This window comes from Macrotis lagotis, chromosome 5, assembly GCF_037893015.1.
Source record: "Macrotis lagotis isolate mMagLag1 chromosome 5, bilby.v1.9.chrom.fasta, whole genome shotgun sequence".
Classification (NCBI taxonomy): Eukaryota; Metazoa; Chordata; class Mammalia; order Peramelemorphia; family Peramelidae; genus Macrotis; species Macrotis lagotis.
The window spans coordinates 176816077-176841510 of record NC_133662.1 but is presented as its reverse complement, the minus strand read 5'-3'; the positions used below and the strand labels follow the sequence as shown (position 1 = coordinate 176841510).

The following is a 25434-nucleotide window of genomic DNA, read 5'->3' as shown; positions in this document are numbered from 1 at the left end:
AGTAAGCTCTTGGAAGTCAGGATCCCTTTCCCTCATTGCATCTGTCTCCACAACACCAAGCACAGAATCTGGCACATTTGTTTTTGTTCATTTTTGTTTCAGTCACATCCAACTCTATGGGTCCATCTGGGGTTTTCTTGGCAAAAATTTTAGAGTGGTTTGCCATTTGCTTCTCCAGATGTGGCATACAGTAGGCACTTAATAAAAGTTAGGAGGATAAAATAAGATCATGTTCGTAAACTGCTTTACAAACTAAAAAGCACAGTATAAATACTAGCTCAAACAGCTACTACTACTATGCACAATGGAGTGAGTAAAACCAAAAGAACAAATTATACAAGGACAACACTGGAAAGAAAAACAACTTTGAAAGACTTAAGAACTTTGATCAAACCAATGACAAAGGGAACCTTTGAGGAAGTATGGAACCCACCTCCTGAGAGAGGGTGGCTAGACACAAAAGTACATTTAGACATGGGAATGATAAAGATTTTATATTTGTCACAAGGGTTTTTTTGTTTATTTCTTTCCTAGTCATTGGTTACTTGGGGAGGGGTATGGTAACACTTTTTTTTTAATGCACAGAAGAAACAGAAGGAAACAGATAAGCAGACTAGTTTTAAAATTAACACATAGAATTTATTATAGACTTTTTTAAGTAGGCAGATGGAATAGAAACACTTTCATAAAGGATCCTCTTTTTTGTGTTCTGCTATATTTATGGAAATGTTCTTTTTATTTGGTGTTTAAGTTCAGAATTTTAAAATTTTTTTTAAAAAAATCAAAGGTCATTAGAAAAGAGTCTGACCCCTTCATCTAGGTGGTTAGGTTTCCCTAGAATTGACCCTAGTTTGGACTAGTGAGAAGGCTGCCTTACAGTGGAGAGACTAGCATCCCAGACCTCTAGTCCCAATGGTTGTTTTAAGTGCTCTATATTTTATGATACATATATGTGTATATGGTTGTGTGTATTACATGCCCATGCCTAGCTGTGTATATATATATATATATATATATATATATATATACATATATATATACACATATATATGTGTGTGTGTGTGTGTGTGTGTGTGTGTGTGTGTGTGTGTGTGTATGTGTGTATTCATGTGGTACAGATATAATGGACTGCTGTTTTTAATATGTGAGCAGTTCGGTAACCAAAAATGTGACCAGAATGTGAACTTTTTTGCATAAATAAAAATGTAAAGGATGTAAGATAATCAAAATTCTCTCTTCTTTTGTTATAAATTTCATCATTAATAAAGCAATTCCTTGATCTTCTAATTGACTTATGATAGCCTTCTTTATGTCTAAATCCTGTACCCATTTTGATCTTATCTCTGACTAGGATGTGAGATGTGGGTCTGTGCCTACTTTTTGCCGTCCTCTTTTCCAGTTTCCCCAGAAGATTTGTCAAATAGTGAGCCTTTATCCCAGAAGTTGGAGTTTTTAGGTTTATCAAACAATAGGTTAATATAGTTATATGAACTGATGCTAAGTGAAATGAGCAGAACCCAAACAACGTACAACTTAACAGCAACATTGTGCAATGATCAAATTATGGTAGACTTAGCTCTTCTGAGCAATACAGTGATCAAAGACAATTTTAAAAGATCTGCAATAGAAAATGCCATCCATATTCAGAAAAGAACCATGGAATCTGAATGCAGATCAAGGCATGCTATTTTCTACTACTTTTTATATTTGTTTTCTGCTTTTTTCTTGTGTTTTTTCCCTTTTTGTTCTGATTCTTCTTTCACAGCATGACTAATATAGAAATATGTGTAACATGATTATATCTGTGTAAGCTATATCAGATTATTTGCTTTGCAAGAGTGGGGGGAGGGAAGGTTGGAAAGGAGAAAATGTTACAAAAATGAATGTTAAAGGGGGTGGCCAGGTAGTGCAGTGGATAGAGCACAGGCCTTGGAGTCAGGAGTTCAAATCTGGCCTCAGACACTTAATAATTACCTAGCCATGTGGCCTTAGGCAAGCCACTTAACCCCATTGCCTTGAAAAATCTTTAAAAAAAAAAAAGAATGTTAAAAATTATCTTTACATATAATTGGAAAATTAAAAAAAAGATGATTCGTCTTTCACATCAAGAGTTTGGTGTCTGAAGGAAACAGAAAAAGAACATATTAAAATATTGTAAAATACAAGTATGAAGAAATACAGTTTTCAGAGACATAAAATGTTAAAAGCACTAGTTTGAGGACTAAGGAACTTTTGCCTTTTATTGCCCAGAACCAGATTGCCAAATTATTTCCTGGACATTACACAAAGTGCGTCTTATTGCCACAAACCTTTTATATTCTCTCTTCTTTATGTGCTATCTTCCTCCATTATTATGTAAACTCCTTAAGGTGAGGGACTGTCATGTTTGTCTGTATTTTTATTCCCAATCCTTAGCAGTATTTGGCATATAGTAATATCTTCATAAATTATCCATCTACCTACCTGTCTATCAGTCTGTCTATCTATGTATTTATTGTGGCTGTTCAGGTGTGTCCAGTTCTTCATGATCCTTTTTCAGGTTTTCTTGGCAAAGATGCTAGAATAGTTGTCATTTCCTTCTCCTTTTACAGATGAGGAAACTGAGGCAAACAGGGTTAAGTGACTTGCTCAAGGTCACACAGCTAGTTTCTGTGGCTGGATTTGAACTTAGGTCTTCTTGACTCCAGACTGAGTGCTGTACCCACTGTGCCACCCTGTTCCTCTTTATCTAGCTAGCTATCCATCTATCTACCATTGTCCATCTACGTATCTATATGCCTGTCTGTCTATCTACCTATCTATCTGTCTGTCTTCATTATGGTCCTCTTCAAGAACAAAGGACAATCACCAATTATACAATGACAGATTTATGTAGCTCAAGAATTGTTTCACTTAAATTTCACCATCCAAGTATTTCAAGACAATTTTTCCAAGCAGTCATTCTATGCACTGCCTATTTGTACTGACTTTTTTCAAAAAAGAAAATGTGTCCCAAGAGATGGGGGTGGTGGCAGGGGAGTGTTGGGGAGGAGGAGGGGTAGGTTGGGGGGTTAGGGGAAGCAAAACGATGCCAGCTTCTACCCCATGAGCAATGTGTCCAATCCGATGTCCAAAACAACACAGACATCTAGAATTTTAGCTGCAAGAGATTTCAAATCTCAGTGGACATAGATACCAGGATTATTGCCAGATTTGATATTAGCCCAAAAATCTTCCTTAGCTATTTCATTTTAAATTCTAGTTTCTACTTAGAACAAAAAGATGCTATTAGCTCCATCAGATGCACTTTGGGATAATGTTGTCTGAAGAGTGAATGAGCACTTTGTTCAGCACCTAGCAAAAACCACTTGTCTAAGTTGGCAATTATTCAGTTACACTGGCATCACCCCCTCCCAAGAAGCTGTCTACAGAGAGGAAAACAAGTGACTGGAAGATTACTCAAGACCAGACAGGATTCTTGACAGTAAGTTCCCATTCATTTTCATCACTATTTCAGAGCAAAAAGGAACCTGAAATTATCTTCTAAATTTCACAGAAATGAACTGAGGCTAAGGGAAAAGGGGTAGGGGAGAAGAGGTATGTGTGTGAAGTGTTTGACCCAACAAATCAAGGAGAGAGACAGAGTTAAGACAAAACTCTGGCCTCTTGGTTCTCATACTAAGGCTCTCACTTCTCTCCCATGGGAATACTCTTATCTTAAAGGAGCCTCTTTAATACACTGTCAGTGATGCAACCACTGGCATCCTGAACTTTTCTGTGTATGTCAGCTTCTTCTTCCTAGGATGCTGGTATTGTGCCAATTAGCTCTCTTTTCCACCTAAAATTTCATTTCTTGAAGGTTCTGAGACTCAGCCAAAGTTTATTGACTAAGTTAGAAAAGGATTAGATCAGATTCAGGGCTCTCTTATGATATCATTGGTCCTTGATGGATTGGCATATTAATTTAATTTAATTTAATTTCTTATTTTTCATTTTCATCACTGACTGATATTGTTGACCATAAAGGCTGCAGGGTAAGCAACCTTCTCAGTTAGTCAATAAGAATTTATTAAATCCTATTGGGTTAAATTCTGTGCTAAATTCTAGGGATACGAAGAAAGGTCCTCAAGAAGTTCACAATTCTCAAGGAATATGATTTCCCATAAAACTTAGTATTTAAAAAAATTCATTTGGGATTTGTATTCCAAGTAAATCATAGCATATAAATATCAACATGCTGATTCCAGTGACAAAACTTCTAAGGGTGTTACTATCAGATCCCTACCAGATTAACAATGCTTAGCATGTAATAAGTACTTAAAGGCTGGTTGATTGACTAAATTAACCATTGATACTGAGTGGTTAGAGGTATGTTAACTTATCCAGAAAGGTGTGTTTTTATGCTCTATATCTCTGCCTACTGAAATACTTTTCTGTCTTCAAGGTGCTGGTTTTTGCAATTAATTGGCCTTTTATGCTCTCTTCTATTGAAAATTTTCTTTCAAAATCTTCAATATGCCTTGTCCTAAGATATTACCTGACAATATCTATGAAATTGTGAACAATGGACATTGAAGGGGCTTTAGATATTGTTTTAAAAATTGGGGAATGTCAAATTTGGAAAAAGTCAAAGTTGTTCCAGATCCTTTGGGACTCCTTGGCTAGAACTGTGGATAATCCAATATTGGAATCTACATTTCAATTCTTATTTTTCGTTTCTTTATTATATTGTTGTTCTATCAACATATGCTCTTGGTCTATTTTATATGGGACACATCATGAGTGATCTTCCTAATAATATTTTATTTCTCACAAAGCCTTCCCTTTTTAAAATATCCATTTGGGGTGGGGGAGTTGTATCTCAAGTAAATACAATAAATATAAACATGTTTACTGCAATGTCAAAATTTATATAATCACAAGAAGATGTGTTATAATTAAATTTCCCTACTGAGTCAATTAATAGTGTTTAAAACTATACATGGAAGGTCTTGATAAGATCCATAGAAGAAAAAAATCCAGAAACATTAATTATGCTTCTATTTGTCAAAGCTTTTTCTTTAAAGAAATTTTTATGCCTTTCTCATTCACCATTTTTTTATTTTTTTTTATTCACCATTTTTTAAAAAGTTTTTGAGTTCCTCATTCTATCCCTCCCTCCCCAAGATAAGCAATCTGATATAGGTTACACGTGTGCAGTCATATAAAACTTTTTTATATTAGTCACTTTATTACTTTTCCCCAATTACACATAAAAACAATTTTAAACATTGTTTTTAAGTACCAAATTATGACCTTCCTTCTTATGTCTTTCACTTGAATATTATCACTTGAAATACTTATGGGATCATAGGCATCATTTAATCTGATTCCCTAATTTTATAAATTTAGAAATTTAAATGACAGGAGACAAAGTCACTTGTCTATAGAACTTAGCATGGATAGTTTAAAAATAGGAAGTCTCTGTGGGAAATAAAATTTTCTTAAGAAGGTTGCTCATATCTTGTCCCAAATGAAAGAGATGAAGTGTGCTACTAAGAGGAAACTTCACAAAGCAAAAAGTATGCTCAGTTTGACCTGATATAAAATGAGACTTGTGAAATTCACCTATGTTGGTGGAAGTTTATTTTCCTTTACTACTAGTTGGCAGGCAGAAACAATCATAGTTTAAGTGTTCCAAACTAATTGACCAATTGCTTTTTCTGCTTTTACTATAATAATAACTTCTCTAAGCCTCAGGTTTTTCTCCTTTTGTCAATTGGAGGGATTGAACTAGATGACCTCTGAGGTCTTCAACACTCTGATCTGATGATGGTAGATGTGTGGAACTAGAAAAGCGTTGTCTCAGAGGAAAAAATATTATATATAGTCATTAGTTTCCTAGGGCAACTCACAGAGTCTAATTTAACACATACAATTTTTGAACTTAAAAACCTAACAACAGGGTTCCAATAGAAAAATGAATTCAGAACTCCAGCTTTGGATCTCAAGATTATCTCTTTCTCCTCCACCCTTACCCTTTTGCTATCCCAGTAGAAGAATCAGATTATTTATTCCCCATCCCATTGCCTCTGGACAGGAGGGATGGAAACTCACTCAAATCCAAGGATTTTCCAGGACTTGTGATATGGCAGAGGGAAACACTGAAAGTGTTGAAAATGAGAGAGATGAAACTTCCAAGGAGGGTTGATTTTCTAGAGTGAAAAAGAGGTCAGGAATTTGTGAGGGATAGAGTTGGGGATTGCCATTGTTGGTAGAGATAAAGATGCTGGAAGAGGCACAAATAAACAAAACAAGGTAAAAAGGAATATTATAGTTGGGGTGCTTACTGCAGCTTCACCTTCTCAATCCCCTAGTTACCTTTTCTCCTTATTACCCCCTTCTTTTCTCACTTCCTTTACTTCTCTAACATGGCCATCTACTTTTTTTTTTTTTTTTACAAAATTTCAGGAATCATTCATTCTCCTTTCAATCCCTACCAATCAAGACTTCTGTCTGGTGTCTTCTCTACTGCAGAACAGAAATAGAAATTTCATTCACTTATTAAATTAAGTGCAAGTTTCTTAAATTACTCTAAGAAAGATTAAGAATGAAATCAGGAACATTTCCTATCCTCAGAGAACTCTATAATAGGTTAGGGAAATGCAACCTATGTTCCTGTTCCTATTTCTGTCAAAACTTTGAGAGTTTTATTAATTTTATTTGACTGTCATAATGAAAAATATGAGTTTTTATTAATATTATTCATATATTTGAATTTATTAACTTGTTTTAATACCATTAACCTGATTGATTTGATGGTTGATTAGTTCAAGGGGCAGAGAGCCAGGAAGTCTTTGAAAAATACATTGCAAAAGGTCTATGGAGATTAACCCATGTCCACATGGGAGGGAAAAATCGGGGTACTCCAAAATCAGGGGCCTCCTCAGTGGCACTGATAAACAAGAAAACTATGTTCTATATTAAAAACCAGCAACCTAGAAAATAGAATCTCAGTCAGGCAAAGAAAAGATTGCTGCCCATCTATGCAGACATTTTTTTTCCTTTAGGTTTTTGCAAGGCAAATGGAGTTAAGTGGCTTGCCCAAGGCCACACAGCTAGGTAATTATTAAGTGTCTGAGACCGGATTTGAACTCAGGTACTCCAGACTCCAGGGCTGGTGCTTTATCCACTGCACCACCTAGCTGCCCCTATGCAGACATTTTTAAAAAAATTTTTTGGCAACTCTTTTTTTTTTAGGTTTGTTTTTGTTTTGTTTTGTTTTGCAAGGCAATGGGGTTAAATGGCTTGCCCAAGGCCACACCTCTAGGTAATTATTAAGTGTCTGAGTCGAATTTGAACTCAGATACTCCTGACTCCAGGGTCAGTGCTCTGTCCACTGCACCACCTAGCTGCCCCTTTGGCATCTCTTAAGGAAATGATAGGCTTACAAAAGTATTGTAAACATAAGTTCTGATGGGGTTTTCCTTACTGCTCCTAGTCCATTTTACTTTTCACCTTCTAATCTTGTTCTCTATAACAGATACTTATTTTCAAAAAGCCCTAAACCTCCTACTAATCCCATTTGCTATGCAACATTGGTTCATAAATGATTAACCTCTTAGCTAATGATATATAGTTGGCACTTTAAAATGACCGATTATTGACAAATTGATCTTCAAGGTCCCTTCTAATATTAAATCCAATTAATATATGATTTAATAAATAGCATTAAATGCCAAGTGTATCTACACACTATTTTCTATCTCTGCTGACAGGTGTGATGAGAATTGATAGTTTCTAGATAATGATGCTGTCCTCAACCAGCAGACCTAGATGGATTACCTACCAGATACTCCTAGCCATAAGAATGGGTCTTGTTTAAATTCACTATCATCTGAAAATATCTCCACTTATGTCTCTCTGCTCATCACCCCATTGGGAACAGCTGGCAATGGATTTGTCATCTGGTTTTTCTTCTTCCACTTCAAGAGGAACCCTTTCACAGTTCATATCCTATACCTCTAAATTGCTGACTTGACTTTCCCTTTGTACATCTACTTTTAATACAGAAAATATAATTTACTACCATTTTAATGTTCAATCATTTGAACTGCCATTATTTCTGGCCATTTTTTATGTGCTGGTTCTGTTCAGCTACAACACTGGCCTCTACCTCCTGACAGCCATCAGGGTAGAGAAGTGTCTTTCAGTCCTTTACCCTATTTGGTACAAATGCCAACATCTAAATCACCAATCTGTAATTGTCTGTACCTTGTTGTGGGTACTCTCTGTTTTTGTGAGCTGCTTAGAATGTTTTATGTGTATATGGATAACACAGCCCAGATTCCCATTTAGAATATGCGTAGTTGTAGAAATATTTTTGCTTATCTTGAACTTCCTCATGTTTGCCCCTCTCTTGGTCTTCTTGAATGTGATCCTCTTCATCAAGGTATTCTGTAACCTGAAACACCATCAACCAGCCAAGCTATACATCACCATCAGAACCTCTGTTATTCTGTTCCTTCTCTTTGCTATGCCTTTGAGAGTCTTGGTGATGATTAATATTTTTAAAGATGGAAAAAAAGGAGTCACTATGATTTTTATATTCACATTTGAATATTTTATCCTTCATCAATTGTATTGTCAATCAATTTGTCTAATTGGTGGTTGGTTGGTTCAAAGAGAGAACTTCTGGGAACTCTAAAAGACTCACTGCAGAAGATCTTTGATCTCACCCAAGAGTGAAATCATAGGATCACAGATTGACTCCAAATTCACTCCAACTTTCCCCATTGGAACTAAATCCTATTCAGTATTAAACTAAGATTATCTAGAATGTATATTCTCGGTCAGAATGAGAAAAAAATTGTTGCCTATTTGAATTTGCAGCTTTTAAAATTCTCCTTGCATTTTTCTAGGGAAAATGTAAATATATATACTGGTAAAACTGTCTTTACTATCCTTAACCCATTCCACTTCCTTCTAATTTGATTCTCCATACTAGATACTGGGAAATAGTTTTAGTTATTTTCAAAAGATCTGTCTGGAAATCTTTTTCTCTGTCCCTCATTTCTGATTATATTGTTATTTCCTTATAAGTTGTCTAAGTTTTTTTTTTTGTATTTTAATCCCCACTTTTTTCTTCTTTTAAAATTTCATCCTCTTCTTCAAGTTCAATTGTCATATAGCAGCAGAAATTTGTCCAATATACATATCTAGTTCTCATCTCTCTTCTAAGCTCGTCTTTTGTCACCAGTTGCCACCTAGACATCTCTATTTAGATGTCCCTTAAGCATCTCAAATTTAACATTGCCAAAACAGAATTTTTCCCTTAAACTTACTTTATCTTCCAATTTCTGTAAATATCAGCCTTCAAGTCCTCCAAGTTCCTTGAAAATAGTCTTTCCTCTTCCAGTTGCCTTCTTCTCTTATGGAAGACGATGTGATATAGGTGATAAGCCAATGGACTTGGAATTAGGAGGAAACAGATTCAAATCTCACTTTAGACACTTAAGAAACCCTGGACAAATCACTAGTTTGTCTTCATCTATATAAAATATATATATGTGTGTGTGTGTGTGTGTGTGTGTGTGTGTGTGTGTGTGTGTGTGTGTGAACTTATTGATCCATCAGGATCCTTAAATCTAAATTTACAATATTATGACTTTAACTCTTCATTCTTTACTTCTTCCACTCCTTCAAGTAAAATGTAATCACCTTGTAACCACCTTCCCATCCATTTAAGTGCTGAATGTTATTAATTTAATTTCTAGTTATCAATTTTCTTTCTTGTTCTTTCTTCCCTTATAGCCACCAATACAATTCAGGCTATTTTATCTGGACTATAACAGTAGCTTCCTAATTGCTCTTCCTGCTTCCAGTCTCTCCCATTTATCCTCCACATACCTGGTCAATTGATGGTCTTAAAGTCCAGATCTGATGATGTTATTCCTTTAGTCAACTTTACTATAGTATAGTGGCTCCCTATAAAATGCATACCTCTCCTTGATATTCAAAACCTTCTATAAGTGTTTCCAATCTTTCCAAATTAATTTCAAATTCTGTTCCCCTCTTCTATATCTCTGTTCTCTAGAAAATCTAGTCAATTTGCTATTTCCCAAATAAGACATTTCATCTCCTACCTTTATGCCTTTGCCTAGGTTGTCCCTACAGAAGAGTTGGAATGTTCTTTCCCTTCCCCTCTTGGAGTCCCATGCTCCCTTCAAGGCTTAGTTTAATTGCTGCCTCTGATGTGAACCTATTTTAAAGCTCCTTCACCTAACCTGTTAGTATTTTTATTCTGCACCTAAAAACTGACTTTAAACATATTGTATATTTCATTATCTGTGTTCATGATGTTTTCTTCCAGGAGAATGTAAGCTTTTCGAGGTCAGGAGTTGCTTTGGTTCTGTCTTTTTATCTCTTTTTATCTCCAACATTCATTGTACATAAACTAGCATTGTAGATAGAGTGCTGGCTTTGAAGTCAGGACAGGAGTTCGAATCCAGACTCAGACTCTTACTAGCAGTGTGATCTTGGACAAGTTACTTAATTCTGATTGCCTTGCATCCAGGATCATCTCCAATCATCCTGATTCATATCTAGCCACTGGACCAGATGACTCTGGAGGAGAAAGTGAGGCTGGTGACTTAGCCCAGTACCCCCTCACTCAAATCCAATTCACATGTTTATCATGGCATCACCTCCCTGATGTCATCAAAAAATGAAAGGCAAACATTATATATGTATACACACACACACACACACACACACACACACAAACACACAAAGGGTAGGGACTTTTGATAAATGTCTTATAAAAGTAAATTACTGAATTGGTGATTTCCAAAGCATTTTTATCTTTTTTATTGTTTTTTTTTTGTTTTTACATTGCCTATATTTTCTATTATAGCTCTTCTCTCTGAGTCAACATAACAGTTTTTTTTAAAGAAAGAAGAAAAGAAAATCAGCAAGACCAAATAGTACATCAAAAAGAATCTAATACTATATGCAATGTTGAAAATTCATGAAAAATGCAAAATGGAGGTGTCTTCATATCTCTTCTTTGGGATCAAAGTTGTTCTTTAGAATTTCATATCAATCATCTTGTTTTGTGGTAGTTGTTCACAGTAAGCATATAATTAGTAGGCCAGACATAGTAAAGATAGACTCAAGGTTTTCACCCTAACTTAAGGGGGAAAAAAAAGTCATTAGTCCTAAGAAATCTATTAAAACTAAAGATTAGGATGGTTGTGATGGTCTTGGTTTTCACAGGAATCACTGGTCAAATTGGGATTTGGGAGTATCCTTAATCCTCTGAAGGAAGATATGTGGCACAGTGGAAAGAAAGAGTCAGAAGGTACAGAATTCAAATGTGACCTCAGATACTAGTTGTGTGATCCTGAGCAAGTCACTTAACCCTGTTTGCCTTTGTTTCCTCATATGTAATATAAGCTGGAGGAAGAAATGTTAACTCACTTCAATTTGCCAAGAAAATCAGGTCACAAAAAGTCATTCCTTAATAAAATGAATGAGCAACAACAAAATTAATTCTTTAACAGTCAGAAACTCCCACAAGATTGATGTCCAAAATCTGCCTGTGAAAACTGTGAATGTACTTTTGTTTCTTCATTTTTTTTGTTGCATTAGTATTTCATAATTTGAGTTGAAAACGTCTTGAGTCACAGAAGTCTCTGTAGAGAAAATTATTGTCCAGAATTACTACAATTACTTCTAAAAATTAATAAACTTATATCTAATTAATTTATCTAAATTCAAAATGAGACTTTTCTTCCACTAAGTATAGTGAACACTGATATTTCTTAGAAAATATACCCACAGGGAAATAAGGAAAAAATCTCAGAATCTTCCAATGGTGGGGAAGGGAATAATTCATTGACAAAAAAGCAACATGTTTCACCTTAGTCACTCAGTTCTTCAAGTTTTTCCTCAGTGATTCTGGAAAGTGTCATGTAACTAAATTGAATAAAAGGTTATTATAACAAACTGAAAGGCTCTCTCTTTACAAACCATGAGCCCATAATATGCCTTTTTTTAACCTCACAATATCAACCAAAAAAGATCATGCCCAAACTATCTCAGTTTTTTCCCCAATTCATTGTCAAACAATCCACTTTGTCAAAGATCTAAACAATTACTTATAAAGCCAATATTTTACCTTCACAAATTGATCTCAATGTTCACCCAATTTTAGAAAATAAATTAACTGATAAAAGATGACATATTTGCTCAACATACCATACAGTGGATAAAGCATCAGGTCTGGAGTTAAGAAGACTTGTGTTCAAATCCAGTCTCAAATGCTTTCTAGTTGTGTAGCCCTAGGCAAGTCACTTAACATCTGTTTATCTCAGTTTTTTCATCTGCAAAATAAAGATGATGACAGCAGCCTACTTCACAAATAATGAGAATCAAATGAGATAATATTTATAATATTAGCATAATGTTCAGTATATAGTAAGGGCTATATAAATATTTAGTTCCTTTCCTTCCCTCTCTTTGTTGGGAAAACTGAAAAGCAATTTAGGGAAGCATCATACAGCGAATGATACAAGCTTCAAATAGATATTTTATTTAAACATAAAAGGTCTTTTTTTTTAATGGAGGAAAAGAAAAGCATTTTTCACAACTCTGAAAGGAAAGTTGGGTTTTTTTACACTTAAATTTTGCTTTATAATTACATGTAAACCAAAATTTTTAACCTTCATTTTTAAAATTTTGAGTTCAAAATTCTCTCCCTCTCTTCCTCAACCCCCTCCTTGAAGAAGTAAAAAAAATTAATAATAGGTTATATGTGTGCAGTCATGCGGAACATTTCATATTGACAATGCAGCAAAAGAAAACAAACCGGGGGCAGCTAGGTGGCTCAGTGGATAGAGCACCAGCCCTGGAGTTAGGAGTACCTGAGTTCAAATCTGGCCTCAGACACTTAATAATTACCTAGCTGTGTGACCTTGGGCAAGTCACTTTACCCCACTTGCCTTGCAAAAAAACCTTAAAAAAAAGAGAGATCAAAAAAGACAAAAATAATAAATAAATAAATAAATAAATAAATAAATAAATAAATAAAGACTGTTTCAATCTGTATTCAGATGCTTTCAACTCTTTCTCTAGAAGGAGATAGTATTTTTCATCTTATTAAGTCCTTTGAAATTTCCTTGGATCCTTGTATTGCTGGGAATAGCTAAATCATCCACAGCTGATCATTGTACAATATTGCTGTTTCCATGTTCTCCTGGTTCTGCTTGCTTCACTATACATCAGTTCATTTAAGTCTTTCCAGGTTTTTCTAAAATTGGCCTGGTCATTTCTTATATCACAATTCAGTATAATCATGTACTAAAATTTGTTCACTCATTTCCTGATTGATGGGCATCTCCTCAATTTCCAATTCTTTGCTGCCACAAAAAGCTGCTATAAATGTTTTTGTACAAATATGTCCTTTTCCTTTTTCTTTGATCTCTTTGGGGTACATACTTTTTAGTGGTTTTGCTAGTCAAAAGGTATGGCACAGTTTTATAACTTTTGGCATAGTTCCAAATTGTTCTCCAGAATGGTTGGATAACTCATAACTCTACTAAAAGTACATCAGTGTCCCTATTTTTCTATAACCCCCCAATATTTGTCATTTTCCTTTTCTGTCATATCAACCAATCTGGGGGGGGGCAGGGGCAACTCAGTGGTACAGTGTATGGAGCACCAGTCCTGGAGTCAGGAGGACCTGAGTTCAGATATGACCTCAGACACTTAGTAATTACTTAGCTGTGTGACCTTGGGCAAGTCACTTAACCCCATTGTCTTGCAAAAACCATATTAGCCTATCTGAGAGGTGTAAGGTGATATGAAGATAAACTTCTTAAACAAATAAGGGATAGAGGAGATCACAAAAGATAAAACATAATTTCAATTATTTGATTTCTAAGCAAAATCAATGTCTCATGAATAAAAGGAAAATTATTCATTAGGAGAAGGAAGGGAAAAAATTGAATAACTTTAATTTCTTGCACAAGAGGATTAATATAAACATATAACCAAAATCCATTCTCCAGTAATTCAAGAGTGTGTGAAAACAAGCACATTGATCCACTACTGGTAAATCTGTGGTGTTTGTCTGCCTATTGGTGAATAAGGTGCTTTTCATGTTACCATTCCAAAAAGCGATTTAGAATGACACCAAAAAAGTTACTAAACAATGCAAAACTAATAAGCCTATACTCCAAAGAGATTAAAAAAAAGGAAAAACTGTATATATATATATATATATATATATATATATATATATATATATGAAAAATATCTATAATTGCTTTTTTTTGCTGGCAAATACAGGAAACTAAGTCATTTGGGGATGACTGAACAAACTATAGTATATGAATGCAATGTGTTGTGCTGTAATAAATGAGAGAAAAGATGATTTCAGAGAAACATGGAAAAACCTGTATGAATTGTGTGTAAATTGTAAAGTGAGTAAAGTGAACAGAATCAGGAGAATAAGTAATATCATAGTAAAAATGATGTTATAAAAAATAAACAATTTTGGGGGCGGCTAGGTGGCGCAATGGATAAAGCACCAGCCCTGGAGTCAGGAGTACCTGGGTTCAAATCTGGTCTCAGACACTTAATAATTACCTGGCTGTGTGGCCTTGGGCAAGCCACTTAACCCCATTGCCTTGCAAAGACCTTAAAAAAATAAAAATAAAAAAATAAACAATTTTAAAAACCATTAGATTGCTGATCAACATAATGACTATTCATGATTCCAGAAGACTAAAATTGAACTAGACTGTTTACCTCCTTTGAGAGAGCAAAAAGAGATATGTTCTTTAGACACAGACAATGAAGGAATATATTTTGCTTGACTATGAAATTGTTGCAAGGATTTTGTTTTCTTTTCTTCTTTATTAAAGTTTTCTAAGTTACTTTCTGACACAGATCTCCTTTTCAGAAATCAGATAATTATGTTGTATCTGGCAGTTTAATTATATCTAATTCACTGTTTCACTCTTTCAAAGTCCAATTAGGTGCCCTTGAAGCAATTGCTGATCACTATTAGTCTAGTTCTTATTTGAGAAAGATATCACTGCCTTCACCTAGATTAAAAAAGAACCAAAGCCAAGAAGCAAGGACCACATGGCTTTAAAGGGAGAATGCCGTTTCCCCTCAATGCACTGTCAAGCCACTCTCCAATTCAAGGTTCAACCACTGGAAGTTTTATTCCACCATCTCTCAAAGGCACTTCGCCATGATTCTTGCCTTTCAATGTGGATAGACTTAGGAGTGTGTGCCAGATACCCATTACATAAATAGAATAAGTCAGAATCAAAGTTAGGAGCACCACTGTTTTCCAAAAGTTCTTTTTTTAAAAGGTCATGTGATATGGTATCAAAGCACTGGATTAGATATCAGAGGACCTGAGCATGAATCTGGTCTCTCCTATTTACTTCCTATGTGACTTTGGGTAAATTGTTTAAATTCTCTGGGCCCAAGTTCACTCATTTGTCAAATTAGGGCATTGAACTAGATGGCCTCTGAGATTCTTTCCAACTCTAATATGCCTTGTTCCAATAAAGTCAGTTGTTTGGAACTAAAAATCATTGTCCCTTAGGGAAAATGTTTCACAAGGTAGCTGGTTTCCCAGGCCAGACCACAGAAGGCTATTGAATCCAGAAAAAGTTGACATGGAAACTAACCACCATTTACAACCATATTCCAATGAAAAAATGCATTCAAAATGACAACTTTGGGATGCTAGGAACACATCTCCTTTCCATGGTCCCCTCCCCAAGAATCCGATGACCATTCCCCACCTGATGCTAGATATGGACTCCATGTCTATATAGTTATAGCCCCCCGATGGAATACATAAGAAGAAACTGAAGGGGACTTGAGAATCAGGTTGGAGTTTCCAAGACAATCTCAGGATTAAGAACTGAAATGAGGAGCAGGTTGGGGAGATAGTGGACATAGAATTGGGAGGTCACCAGAAGGGAAGAACAAAGAAGTAGAGGTGGTGGGGGTGAATTTTCCTCTCTGTTTTTCCTGTTAGTGTTCAAAAAGACTTTACCTAATAACCACATAATCAGAAATATTGAGGGATGATTTGCTAACATTTCAGAGACCAAGTCAGCTCCCTTCCAATCCCTTTTAAATCATCCAGTTTCCTTAAATGCTTATCCACACACTTTGACTTCCTTGTATCCCCTCTCTTCTTTCTCTTCTGTGCCACCCTGGCCTCTCCTGGGGCAGACATTTAAAAGTACAAAAGTGGAAAAGTTGAGGAGAGGGTGAGAGGGTGGAGAGGTCCACTGGGGGCAGGTGCTGTTCCTAAGGAATGGCAGAGATGGAAAGAGGGAAGTTTTTCTTAGGCTGCTGTTATATCTAATTGTGAGCCAGGAACACATATGTGTCCATGTTCAGGTACACTGACACAGATGTTCTATTGGAGCAAAAGACTCAAGTGTTGGATAACTGTCAAAACAAAGAAATAATGACCTTTGCTTCTGCTGACTCACCTGAATGCCAGGCTCCAAGAATAAAAAGCCAGCCTCTACCCTCATGGAGGGGCGGCTGGGTGGGCTGCATCCATATCCAGCCTCAGGCACTAGCTGTGTGACTTTTGGCAAATCACTTAATCCTGTGTGCCTCAATTTCCTCATCTGTAAATGAGTTGGAAAAGGAAATGATAAACCACTCCAGTGTCTTTGCCAAGAAAACCACAAATGGAATCATAAAGAGTCAGATAAGACTGAAATGACTAAAGAAAAACAAAACAAAAAAAATTAAGGAATTCACAATCTAATAAGGAAAATACACAAAGGGAAAGGAAAAGCAAAGTGCTATCCTCTCACCAAAAAACAAAACTAAACTTAAGGAAAAAGAAGTCACTTATGAGTGGGAGTATCAAGGAAGATCCATTGAGGAGGTAGTTGCCCCAACCTGGGCCTTGAAGGCAGAGAAGGCTTTCAAAAAAATAAAGGTGTGGAAATATGATCCAACCAAGGGGGAATAGCCTACATCAGTAAATGAATTGGAAAAGTTTAGGTGAAGGCAGAGTACCAGTCTTGGTTTCTGGAACATAGTGTGTAAAGGAGAATAATTCAAGAAAGACAAAGTAGTTTCAAGTTGGACTGTGAGGTCTTTGGGTACCAGGATCAACAAAGAGTTAACAGTTTATATAAGTAACAGAGAGCCATGAAAAAAAAATTTGACCCTAATTACCTTGCCCCCCCCCAAAAAAAACAGAAGAAGCAGCATAGGATAATAAGAAAAGTCTTAGACTTGGGAATCAGATGATCTGGATTCAAATTCTGGTTCTAAAAGTAATTACAAACTAGATCTCAGAGGTATCACTTCCCCTCCAACCCAAGTTTCCTCATGTGTAAAATGAGGTCTTTGATGAGAGGATGTCTGATGACCTTCCTGCATTAGGCTCTAATTCAATGACCTGAATATTAGAAAGAATAATGTGACAGAAGTTCTCAAGAGCTCTTAGAAGGCTGTTTGAATAGACTGGGAAAAGGGGAGGAGGCTGGGTGATGGCTAACAAAGAGCATCGGTGAGAGATGGTCTGACTCCAGAGACAGGAGACTGATCCGATGAGAAGATGGGGGAGACAGTGATGACTCAAAGGTCATGAGTGTACTCTGTCTTCATTTTGAATCAAAAAGAACTCTTGGAAGAAACAATTGGGGAACCTTTATTTAGTATGGCGGCCTGCACCCAATGCTTCTAATTAGAGTTCCTCTGTTGAGTCAGGAGAAAATGTGAAAGGGGAATTTAGAGAGAAGTGGTGTCGGGTCTTAATTTAGCATCTATGTAAAGTAAGGAAGTGTTATTATTAGATGTTTTACAGATGGGGAAACTGAGGCAGGAGATTAATTTAGATCATCCTCTCTACTAACCTAAGACTCTATTTACTGGGTACCTTGGGGAGCAAGAGGCCAGGAAGGAGAATAGCAATGACTGGTGGGAGCCAAACACAGCTTTTGGAGCCAGGCTATGAGGGTCCTTACAGTTCAGGATAAGTAAAGAGTTAACTGTTTATTCTATAAGCAATAGGGAGTCATGGAGGAAAAGAAGGAGCAGTGGTGGGATCGTGTAAGAAGTAGCATAGTTGAGATAAGCTCCAAACTACATTTTACTGAGTCCTTCCTTCAGATACTTTTATGGGAATGTCCCTGGTAGGAGAAAAGTTCTGAGTCTAGGAGATGCTATTTTTATCTAAATCTTTAACCTTTCCCTCCTTCCTCTACTTCAAGTTTCTATTTTGGAATAAAAAAAGTTTTATGCTTATTTCCCCCACCCCAGGTCTACATATATATATTTTGGACTAATGGAACCCCAGAAATAGTAACTGGCTATATCAAAAAGACAATTCCAGGAAATAAACACATCTAGCTAGGGTCTGAATGTCTGCTGCCCATGGAATGCCCCCAAGTGTCCCAGAGCTCTTGAGAGACCTGCCCCTCTGATATATATTTTTTAATTTCCTTATTTATTCTCACATTACTACAGTAGTCTTGTTGTAAAAGTAAACATAATCTCCCTTCCCCTCATAAAGAAGCTTCAAGAAAAATAAATTGAGGAAAAAAAAGTGTACTTCATTCTGTGTTCAGATACCATCAGTTCTGTCTCCAGGATGGATCTATTCTTTATCATAAGTCTATCAAAAAAGTTGCTTCAATATTTTTTCCCATAGTTGCTATTGCTAGCTGCATTTTCCTCTAACCTAATCCACCCCACTCCCATTTATGCTGTCTCTCTCTCTCTATCCTTTCACCCTGTCCCTCCTCAAAAGTGTGTTGTATCTGATCACCCTCTTCCAAGATCTTTCCTCTCTTCTATCACCTATGCCCCTCCTTCCCTCCCCTTGTCCCCTTTCTTCCATTTCTTTTCTCTCCATTTTTCCTCTAGGGTGAGATAGACTTCTATATCCTATTGAGTGTGTATGTTATTTCCTCTCTGAGACATTTCTAATGAGAATGAAAGCTCATTCATTCCCCCTCACCTTTCCCCTTACCACGCCATTGCAAAATCTCTTGCCTCTTTTACATGAAACAAATTAGCCCATTCTACCTCTCCTTTCCCTTTCTCCCAGTACTTTCCTTTCTCATCCATTGACTCCATCTTTATAATGTATTACATCTTCATATTCAGCTCTCTCCTGTGCCTTCCTTGTCTATATATGCTCCTTCTAACTGCTCTAATAAATAAGAAAGTTCATATGAGTTATCAATATCAGCTTTCCATGCAGGAATATATATATATATATATATCCCTCATAATTTGCCCTTGCTGTTCATCTTCTCTGTTTCACCTGAGTCCTATACTTGAAGAGCAAACTTTCTGTTCAGTTCTAGTCATTTCAACAGGTAAGTTTGAAAGTCTCTGTTTCATTGAATGTCCATTTTCCATTTTTTTCCTCCCCTGAAAGAGATGTTTAATTTTGCTGGGAAGCTGATTTTCGGTTGTAATTCAAGCTCTTTTGCCTCCCAGAATATCATATTCCGAATCCTATGAGCCAGTAATGTGGATGTTGCTAATTCCTGTGTAATCTTGGCTGTAACTCCACAATATTTTAAGTGTTCCATTTGGTTATAATATTCTTGGCAGTTTTCATTTTTGGATCTCTTTCAGGAGGTAATCAGTGGCTTTCCTCTATTTCTATCTTACCCTCTGCTTCTGTGATATCAGGGCAATTTTCCTGGAGAATTGGGTTTTTTTTTAGGTTTTGGCAAGGCAAACGGGGTTAAGTGGCTTGCCCAAGGTCACACATCTAGGTAATTATTAAGTATCTGAGGCTGGATTTGAACTCAGGTACTCCTGACTCCAGGGCCCATGCTCTATCCACTGCGCCACCTAGCCACCCCCTTTTTTTTTTAGGTTTTTGAGAATTTCTTTAAAAATAAAGTGTAGGTATTTTCCTGGTCATGACTTTCAGGTACCCTAATAATTTTTAAATTATCTCTCTTGGATCTGTTTTCCAGGTGAGTTGTTTTTTCAGTTAGCTATTTCACATTTTCTTCTAGTTTTCATTCTTTTAGCTTTGTTTTATTGTTTATTGATTTCTCACATAATCAGCTTCCCTTAGCTCTATTTTGCATTTGAAGTAGTTATTTTTTTTCAGAGAACTTTCTTATCTCCTCTTCCATCTGTCAATTCTGCTTTTTAAGCCATTATTCTCTTCATTGACCTTTTGAACTACTTTTTCCATATGACCTAAACTGATCTTATTTTCTTCAGCATTTTTTTGTATCTCCTTCACCAAGCTATTGACTTGGTTTTCATGATTTTCCTGCATTGCTCTCATTCTCTTCCCAATTTTTCCTCTACCTCCCTTATTTGATTTTCAAAATCTCTTTTGAGCTCTTCCATAGCCTGAAACCAATTCCTATTTTTCTTAGAGGTTTTTGATACAGAAGCTTTGACTTTGTCATCTCCAAGTATATATTTTGATCCTCTATGGAAGCAAAGTAGTTATCTATGACCAGATTCTTCCTCTGTGGTTTATTATTTCTCCAGCCTATGACCTGAATTTATGTCTTTGTTAAGAAGTTCTGTTTCCAGGATGGAGGCCATACTTTCCCAAGTTTTTGAGAGTTTTAGGACAACCTCTAGGAACCTCAATTCCTTCAAGGTCTTATGAGAAGCTCTGACTGCTCTCCTGGTCTGTGCTGTGGTCTGGGGATGATCATAAGTGCTCCTCCTCTGCCCTGGAGCTCTGAGGAGGGTCCCTACTCCACCATGGTAGTATGGGGGCCCTGGATTGTGAGCTGGATCTGAGTATGGGCAAAGCAATAGAATCCTGTCACTGGGGATCATGGAGAAACCTGTGCAATCTCCTTTGATTCCTTTACCATCCGTGAGCTAAGCACTCTGGAAGCAGCTGCTGGGTGGCTTCAAAGGTTCCTGGGAAGGGGCTGCATTGAGGCCTGGTTGGCCTGGGCTCTGCACTCACTCTAATGGGGCAGAGTTTTCCTGTTGACCTTCCAAGTTGTCCTTGACAATCCTTGGGCAGAGAGGTCTGAAAGCCACCCACCCCAACCCCGTATCACAGACCCAAGCACCCCCAGGAAACCAAGCACCCCTCAGGCTTTCCTTGGAAGACTGGAAGGCACAATGGTCCAAGACTGTACCGTGACCCTTTCTAACCCTTTCCAACCCTTTCCAAACTGGTAGACAGACCCTTCCTTCAGATCTTCCAGGTTGTCTTAGGCTCAAAAATTGTTTAACTCAGTCTTTCTATGGGCTCCACCACTCTAGAATTTGGTTAGAGTCATAATTTTAAGGCATTTGAAGTGTACTGGGGAAGAGGTACTGGGAATTACTGCCTCCATTCCTCCATCTTGCCTCCGTCCCTCATCTGCAAGTTGATGTTGTAGAACATTTATGGTTACATGAAAACCAAAGAACTTGGCATTTGTTGCATATAGTCATGGAATGTCAGACTTGGAAGGACTCTAATAGATCATTTAGTTCAAGCAACTCATCTCATCACTAAGGAAACTGAAGACCAGAGGAATGACGTTTTTCAAGTGGCACAGTGATTGATCCGGGGTCCTCCTGACTTCTAGTCCAGTTTTCTTTTAGAATACTAGGATCACTTATTTACAGCTAGAAAACACCTTAGACTCATTTTACAAATGAGGAAACTAAGGCCCAGGAAATCTAAGTGATTTATTTACCCAAGGACACATAGGCAATTAGTCTCAGAAGCAGGAGTTGAATCCAAAACCTTCTGATTACAGAGTCAATGTTGTTTCTATTTAACTATCCTAGAAAAAAAACAAAATTCAATGCAGTATCCTGTGATTTAGGTACAAGTTTTTCAGAAATATTTTCTTTTATTAACATTATTCTAAATTCAAGTATTTCTAGCTTAGAAAGAAAAATGTCCAAAATATTATAAGCCAGTCGTGTAGCCTCTCTGAGTCTGCGTTTCTTCATTTATGACATGGTGGAGGAATTAGCCTAAGTGACAATAGCAATTACACATAGCATTTTTTAGAGGTTGCAAAGTACAAAATGTCCCCAAAGCCTTGGGAACATTTTAAGCTTTAATAGCTACTTTGGGGACACCATGTATCTTTTATCTCATTTGATCCTCACAATGACCATGTAAGAATATGCTATAAGTATTATTATCTCCATATTATAAAAGACAAAAAATTGAAGCTGAAAGACTGTTTTTATGCAAAATGAAATAGCTACAAGTAGCCAAGGTGAGAGCTGAATCCAGGATGTCCTGGCTTCAGCTTTGGGCTTCTCTCTACTCTGCAGTTCTCACACTTTCTCCCAACCCCCCCTCCCCCACAACTCTTTCTCTCCATAGGAATTTCAAAGGTTTCTTCCAGTTCTATAAGGTATGTGTACAATTCAATAAATACCACCTATACAAAATATCTGCCATTTCTGCCAACAGGTGTGAAGAAAGCAATTGATGGTTTCTAAATAATGGAGCACTCCTCAATCACCCTGCCTACTCTGGAGCCCATGACCAATAGCAAGAGCCAGGTGAATGAGTCTTTTTTGAATTCTCAATTATCAGAACATATCTTAGACTATGTTTGTCTTTTCATTTCCCTGTTGGGAATAGTCAGCAATGGACTTGTCATCTATTTTCTTCTCTTCCACTTCAAGAAGACCTCCTTCATTGTCTATATCCTACACCTCTCAATAGCTGACTTGACATTCCTTCTTTGTTCATCTACCTGTATTTTAAAAGACATAGTTGACTTTTATTCTGGAAGGAAATTTAAATCAGAGTTGTTTCTAGTTGTCTTCTCTATGCTGATTCTGTTTGGTTACAACACAGGTCTCTACCTTCTAACAGCCATCAGTGTGGAAAGATGTCTTTCAGTCCTTTACCCAATTTGGTACCAATGCCAACGCCCAAAACATCAATCAGCGGTGGTGTGCATTTTTCTTTGGGCACTCTCTACTTTTGTAAGCTGGTTGGAAAGCTATGCGTGCATCGGAAAAGCAGAGCCCAAATTGCCTTTTAGACCATGTGTTGCTGTGGAAATATTTTTGCTTATCTTGAACTTCCTTGTATTTGCCCCATTAATGGTTTTCTCAAACCTGACCCTCTTCATCAAGGTCTTCTGTAACCTGAAGCATCAACAACCAGCCAAGCTTTACATTATCATCATAACCACCGTCATTCTGTTCCTTGTCTTTGCCATGCCTTTGAGAGTTGTGATGATGTTATATCATTTCCTGGATGAAAATGATTCATTTTTATTGATGTTAGATTCATATTTGAATTTATTATCCTGTATCAATAGTACCATTAACCCAGTTGTCTACTTTGTGGTTGGTCAGATCAGGAGAAAAAGAACCAGGAAGTTCTTGAAAGATTCATTGCAAATAGTATTTGAGGACAAGCCATGTCCAAGAGTGAGAGAGAAACCTAGCACTACAAAATCAGTGTCCTTCACTGGTACCAATACTACAGGGAAAAAAATGGTTCCCTGTATTACATCATTAGGAACTAAGAAAAATCAATCCTCAGCCTAGGTGAGAAAAGATTTCTACCTATTAAAGTGAGCAACTTCTAAAACTCTATTTGTACCTCCTGTAAAAGAGGAAAGAGTGACCAAAAGTTAGTGATTTGAAATCATCAAATGGATGTCCCATAGGCATCTCAACATCACTCCATCCAAACCACAACTCACTATCTTTCCCTCTAAAATCACTCCTCATACCATCATTAATCCCTTCCATTTACTTGCTTCTCTTTCCTACATCCCACTCTCTAGACTAGACTTTGGGAAATTGTTTCATATTTTAGGAAGACTTTGGCCTAGACTTTATTCTCATTCTCTCTCTCTCTCTCTCTCTCTCTCTCTCTCTCTCTCTCTCTCTCTCTCTCTCTTTCTCTTTCAATTATCATCTCTATGCAAAAATTCCCCAATCTACATATCTGGCCTTTATCTCTCTCTTAATCTCCAGTCCTATGACACCAGCTACATATTTGAAATCATCAAATGGATGTCCCATAGGCATCTCAACATCAATCCGTCCAAATCACAACTCACTATCTTTCTAAAAACACTCCTTTTCCTAACTTTGCAATTCTTTGTGATTTCTATAGGGCCACTACCCTAGTGCAGGACCTTTGCCACCTGGATTATTTCTTTCTTTTTTTAAAAAAATTGATATTTTATTTTATTTTTCCAATTACATACTATGAAAGTTTTTCAACATGTACCCACTTGCATATTTATAAGTCACACAATTTTCTTCCACCCTCTCTTCCCCCTTCTCCCCTCAATGGCAAACAGTTTACTGAATATTGTACATGGACATTTGCGTTTAACATGTTTACATATTAGTCATTTTGTGTATGAGGAGTTAGAACTGAAGGAAAAAAAAGAAAACCTTGGAATAGGAAGGAAAAACATGAGAGAGTTTTAAAAAGTGAAATAGTGTTCATTTAGATTCTGTGTGGTTTTTTGGTTTTTGTTTTTTTGTCTGAATATGGAAAGTGTTGTCCAAAACAGGTCTCCCAGGGTTGCCCTAGCTCTCTAAATGGTTCAGAGCTGCTGCATCCATCCTAGTTGATCAACTCATAGTGTTATTGTTAATGAATACAATGTTCTCTTGGTTCTGCTCCTTGCTGGCTGCATCAGTTCCTGTAATTACTCCATTACATTCATATACCATAATTTATTTAGCCATTCCCCAATTGATGGGCATCCTCTCAATTTTCAATTCTTTGCCACCACAAAAAGAGTTGCTATAAATATTTTGGAACATGCCACCTAAACTATTTCAATAGATTCATCTTTCCCATTTACCTGCTACACATTTGCCAAGCTGAAATTACTAAAGCACAGGTATATACATGTTATTGTTTAATTTAAGAAGCTCCAGTGCCTTATTATTGTTTCTGAGATAAAATATATATTCTTCTTCAGTGTTTAAAATTCCTTCCTAGCCAGCTCCAGGTGACCTTTCTACTGATTTCTCATTATTCTCCCCTATGGCCTCCATTCAGACTGGCCTCTTGCTTTCCTATACACAATATTCCACCTTCCACCTCCTGCCTTTGCAGAAGTTTCCTTCAGATCCATAACACTCACTTTCCTTACCTGCCAAACTTGGAATTGTTTGTTGATCACTTCAAAGTTCAGATCAAGCTTCACCTCTTAGAAAGGACTTTCCTAAAATTGTTAGTGCTCTCTTTATTTTCTTGTTGTGGGGGTGGGTTGGAGGGGGGAAAGGGTGGCGTTGCTCTTCACTTCTCTGCAGAACGAAAATTCCTTATGGGTTTTTTTACTCTTTGTATCCTGAACAATCTAGTTCAGTTTATCACTAGCAGATGCTTAATAAATGCTTAGGTGCAAAAAAAAATCCCTTAAAAATAAATAAATAAACAAACAAACAAACAAACAAATAACTAAATAAATAAATAAATAAATGCTTAAGTGAATTAATGAATAGGCCAGG

General features: G+C 36.6%; 1 protein-coding gene and 1 pseudogene across 1 annotated transcript; both read left to right on the top strand.

Annotated features, from left to right (window-relative positions):
- Positions 1–3108: 3108 nt before the first annotated feature.
- LOC141488148 (mas-related G-protein coupled receptor member H-like) lies at positions 3109–23868 on the top strand. The gene is given in 3 exon segments (XM_074187970.1): positions 3109–3463; positions 22403–23392; positions 23395–23868. Coding segments are annotated over 2 exon segments (1041 nt in total). The 5' UTR covers positions 3109–3463; positions 22403–22434; the 3' UTR covers positions 23478–23868.
- Positions 3470–14210, top strand: LOC141488149 (mas-related G-protein coupled receptor member H-like; annotated as a pseudogene).
- Positions 23869–25434: the final 1566 nt, after the last annotated feature.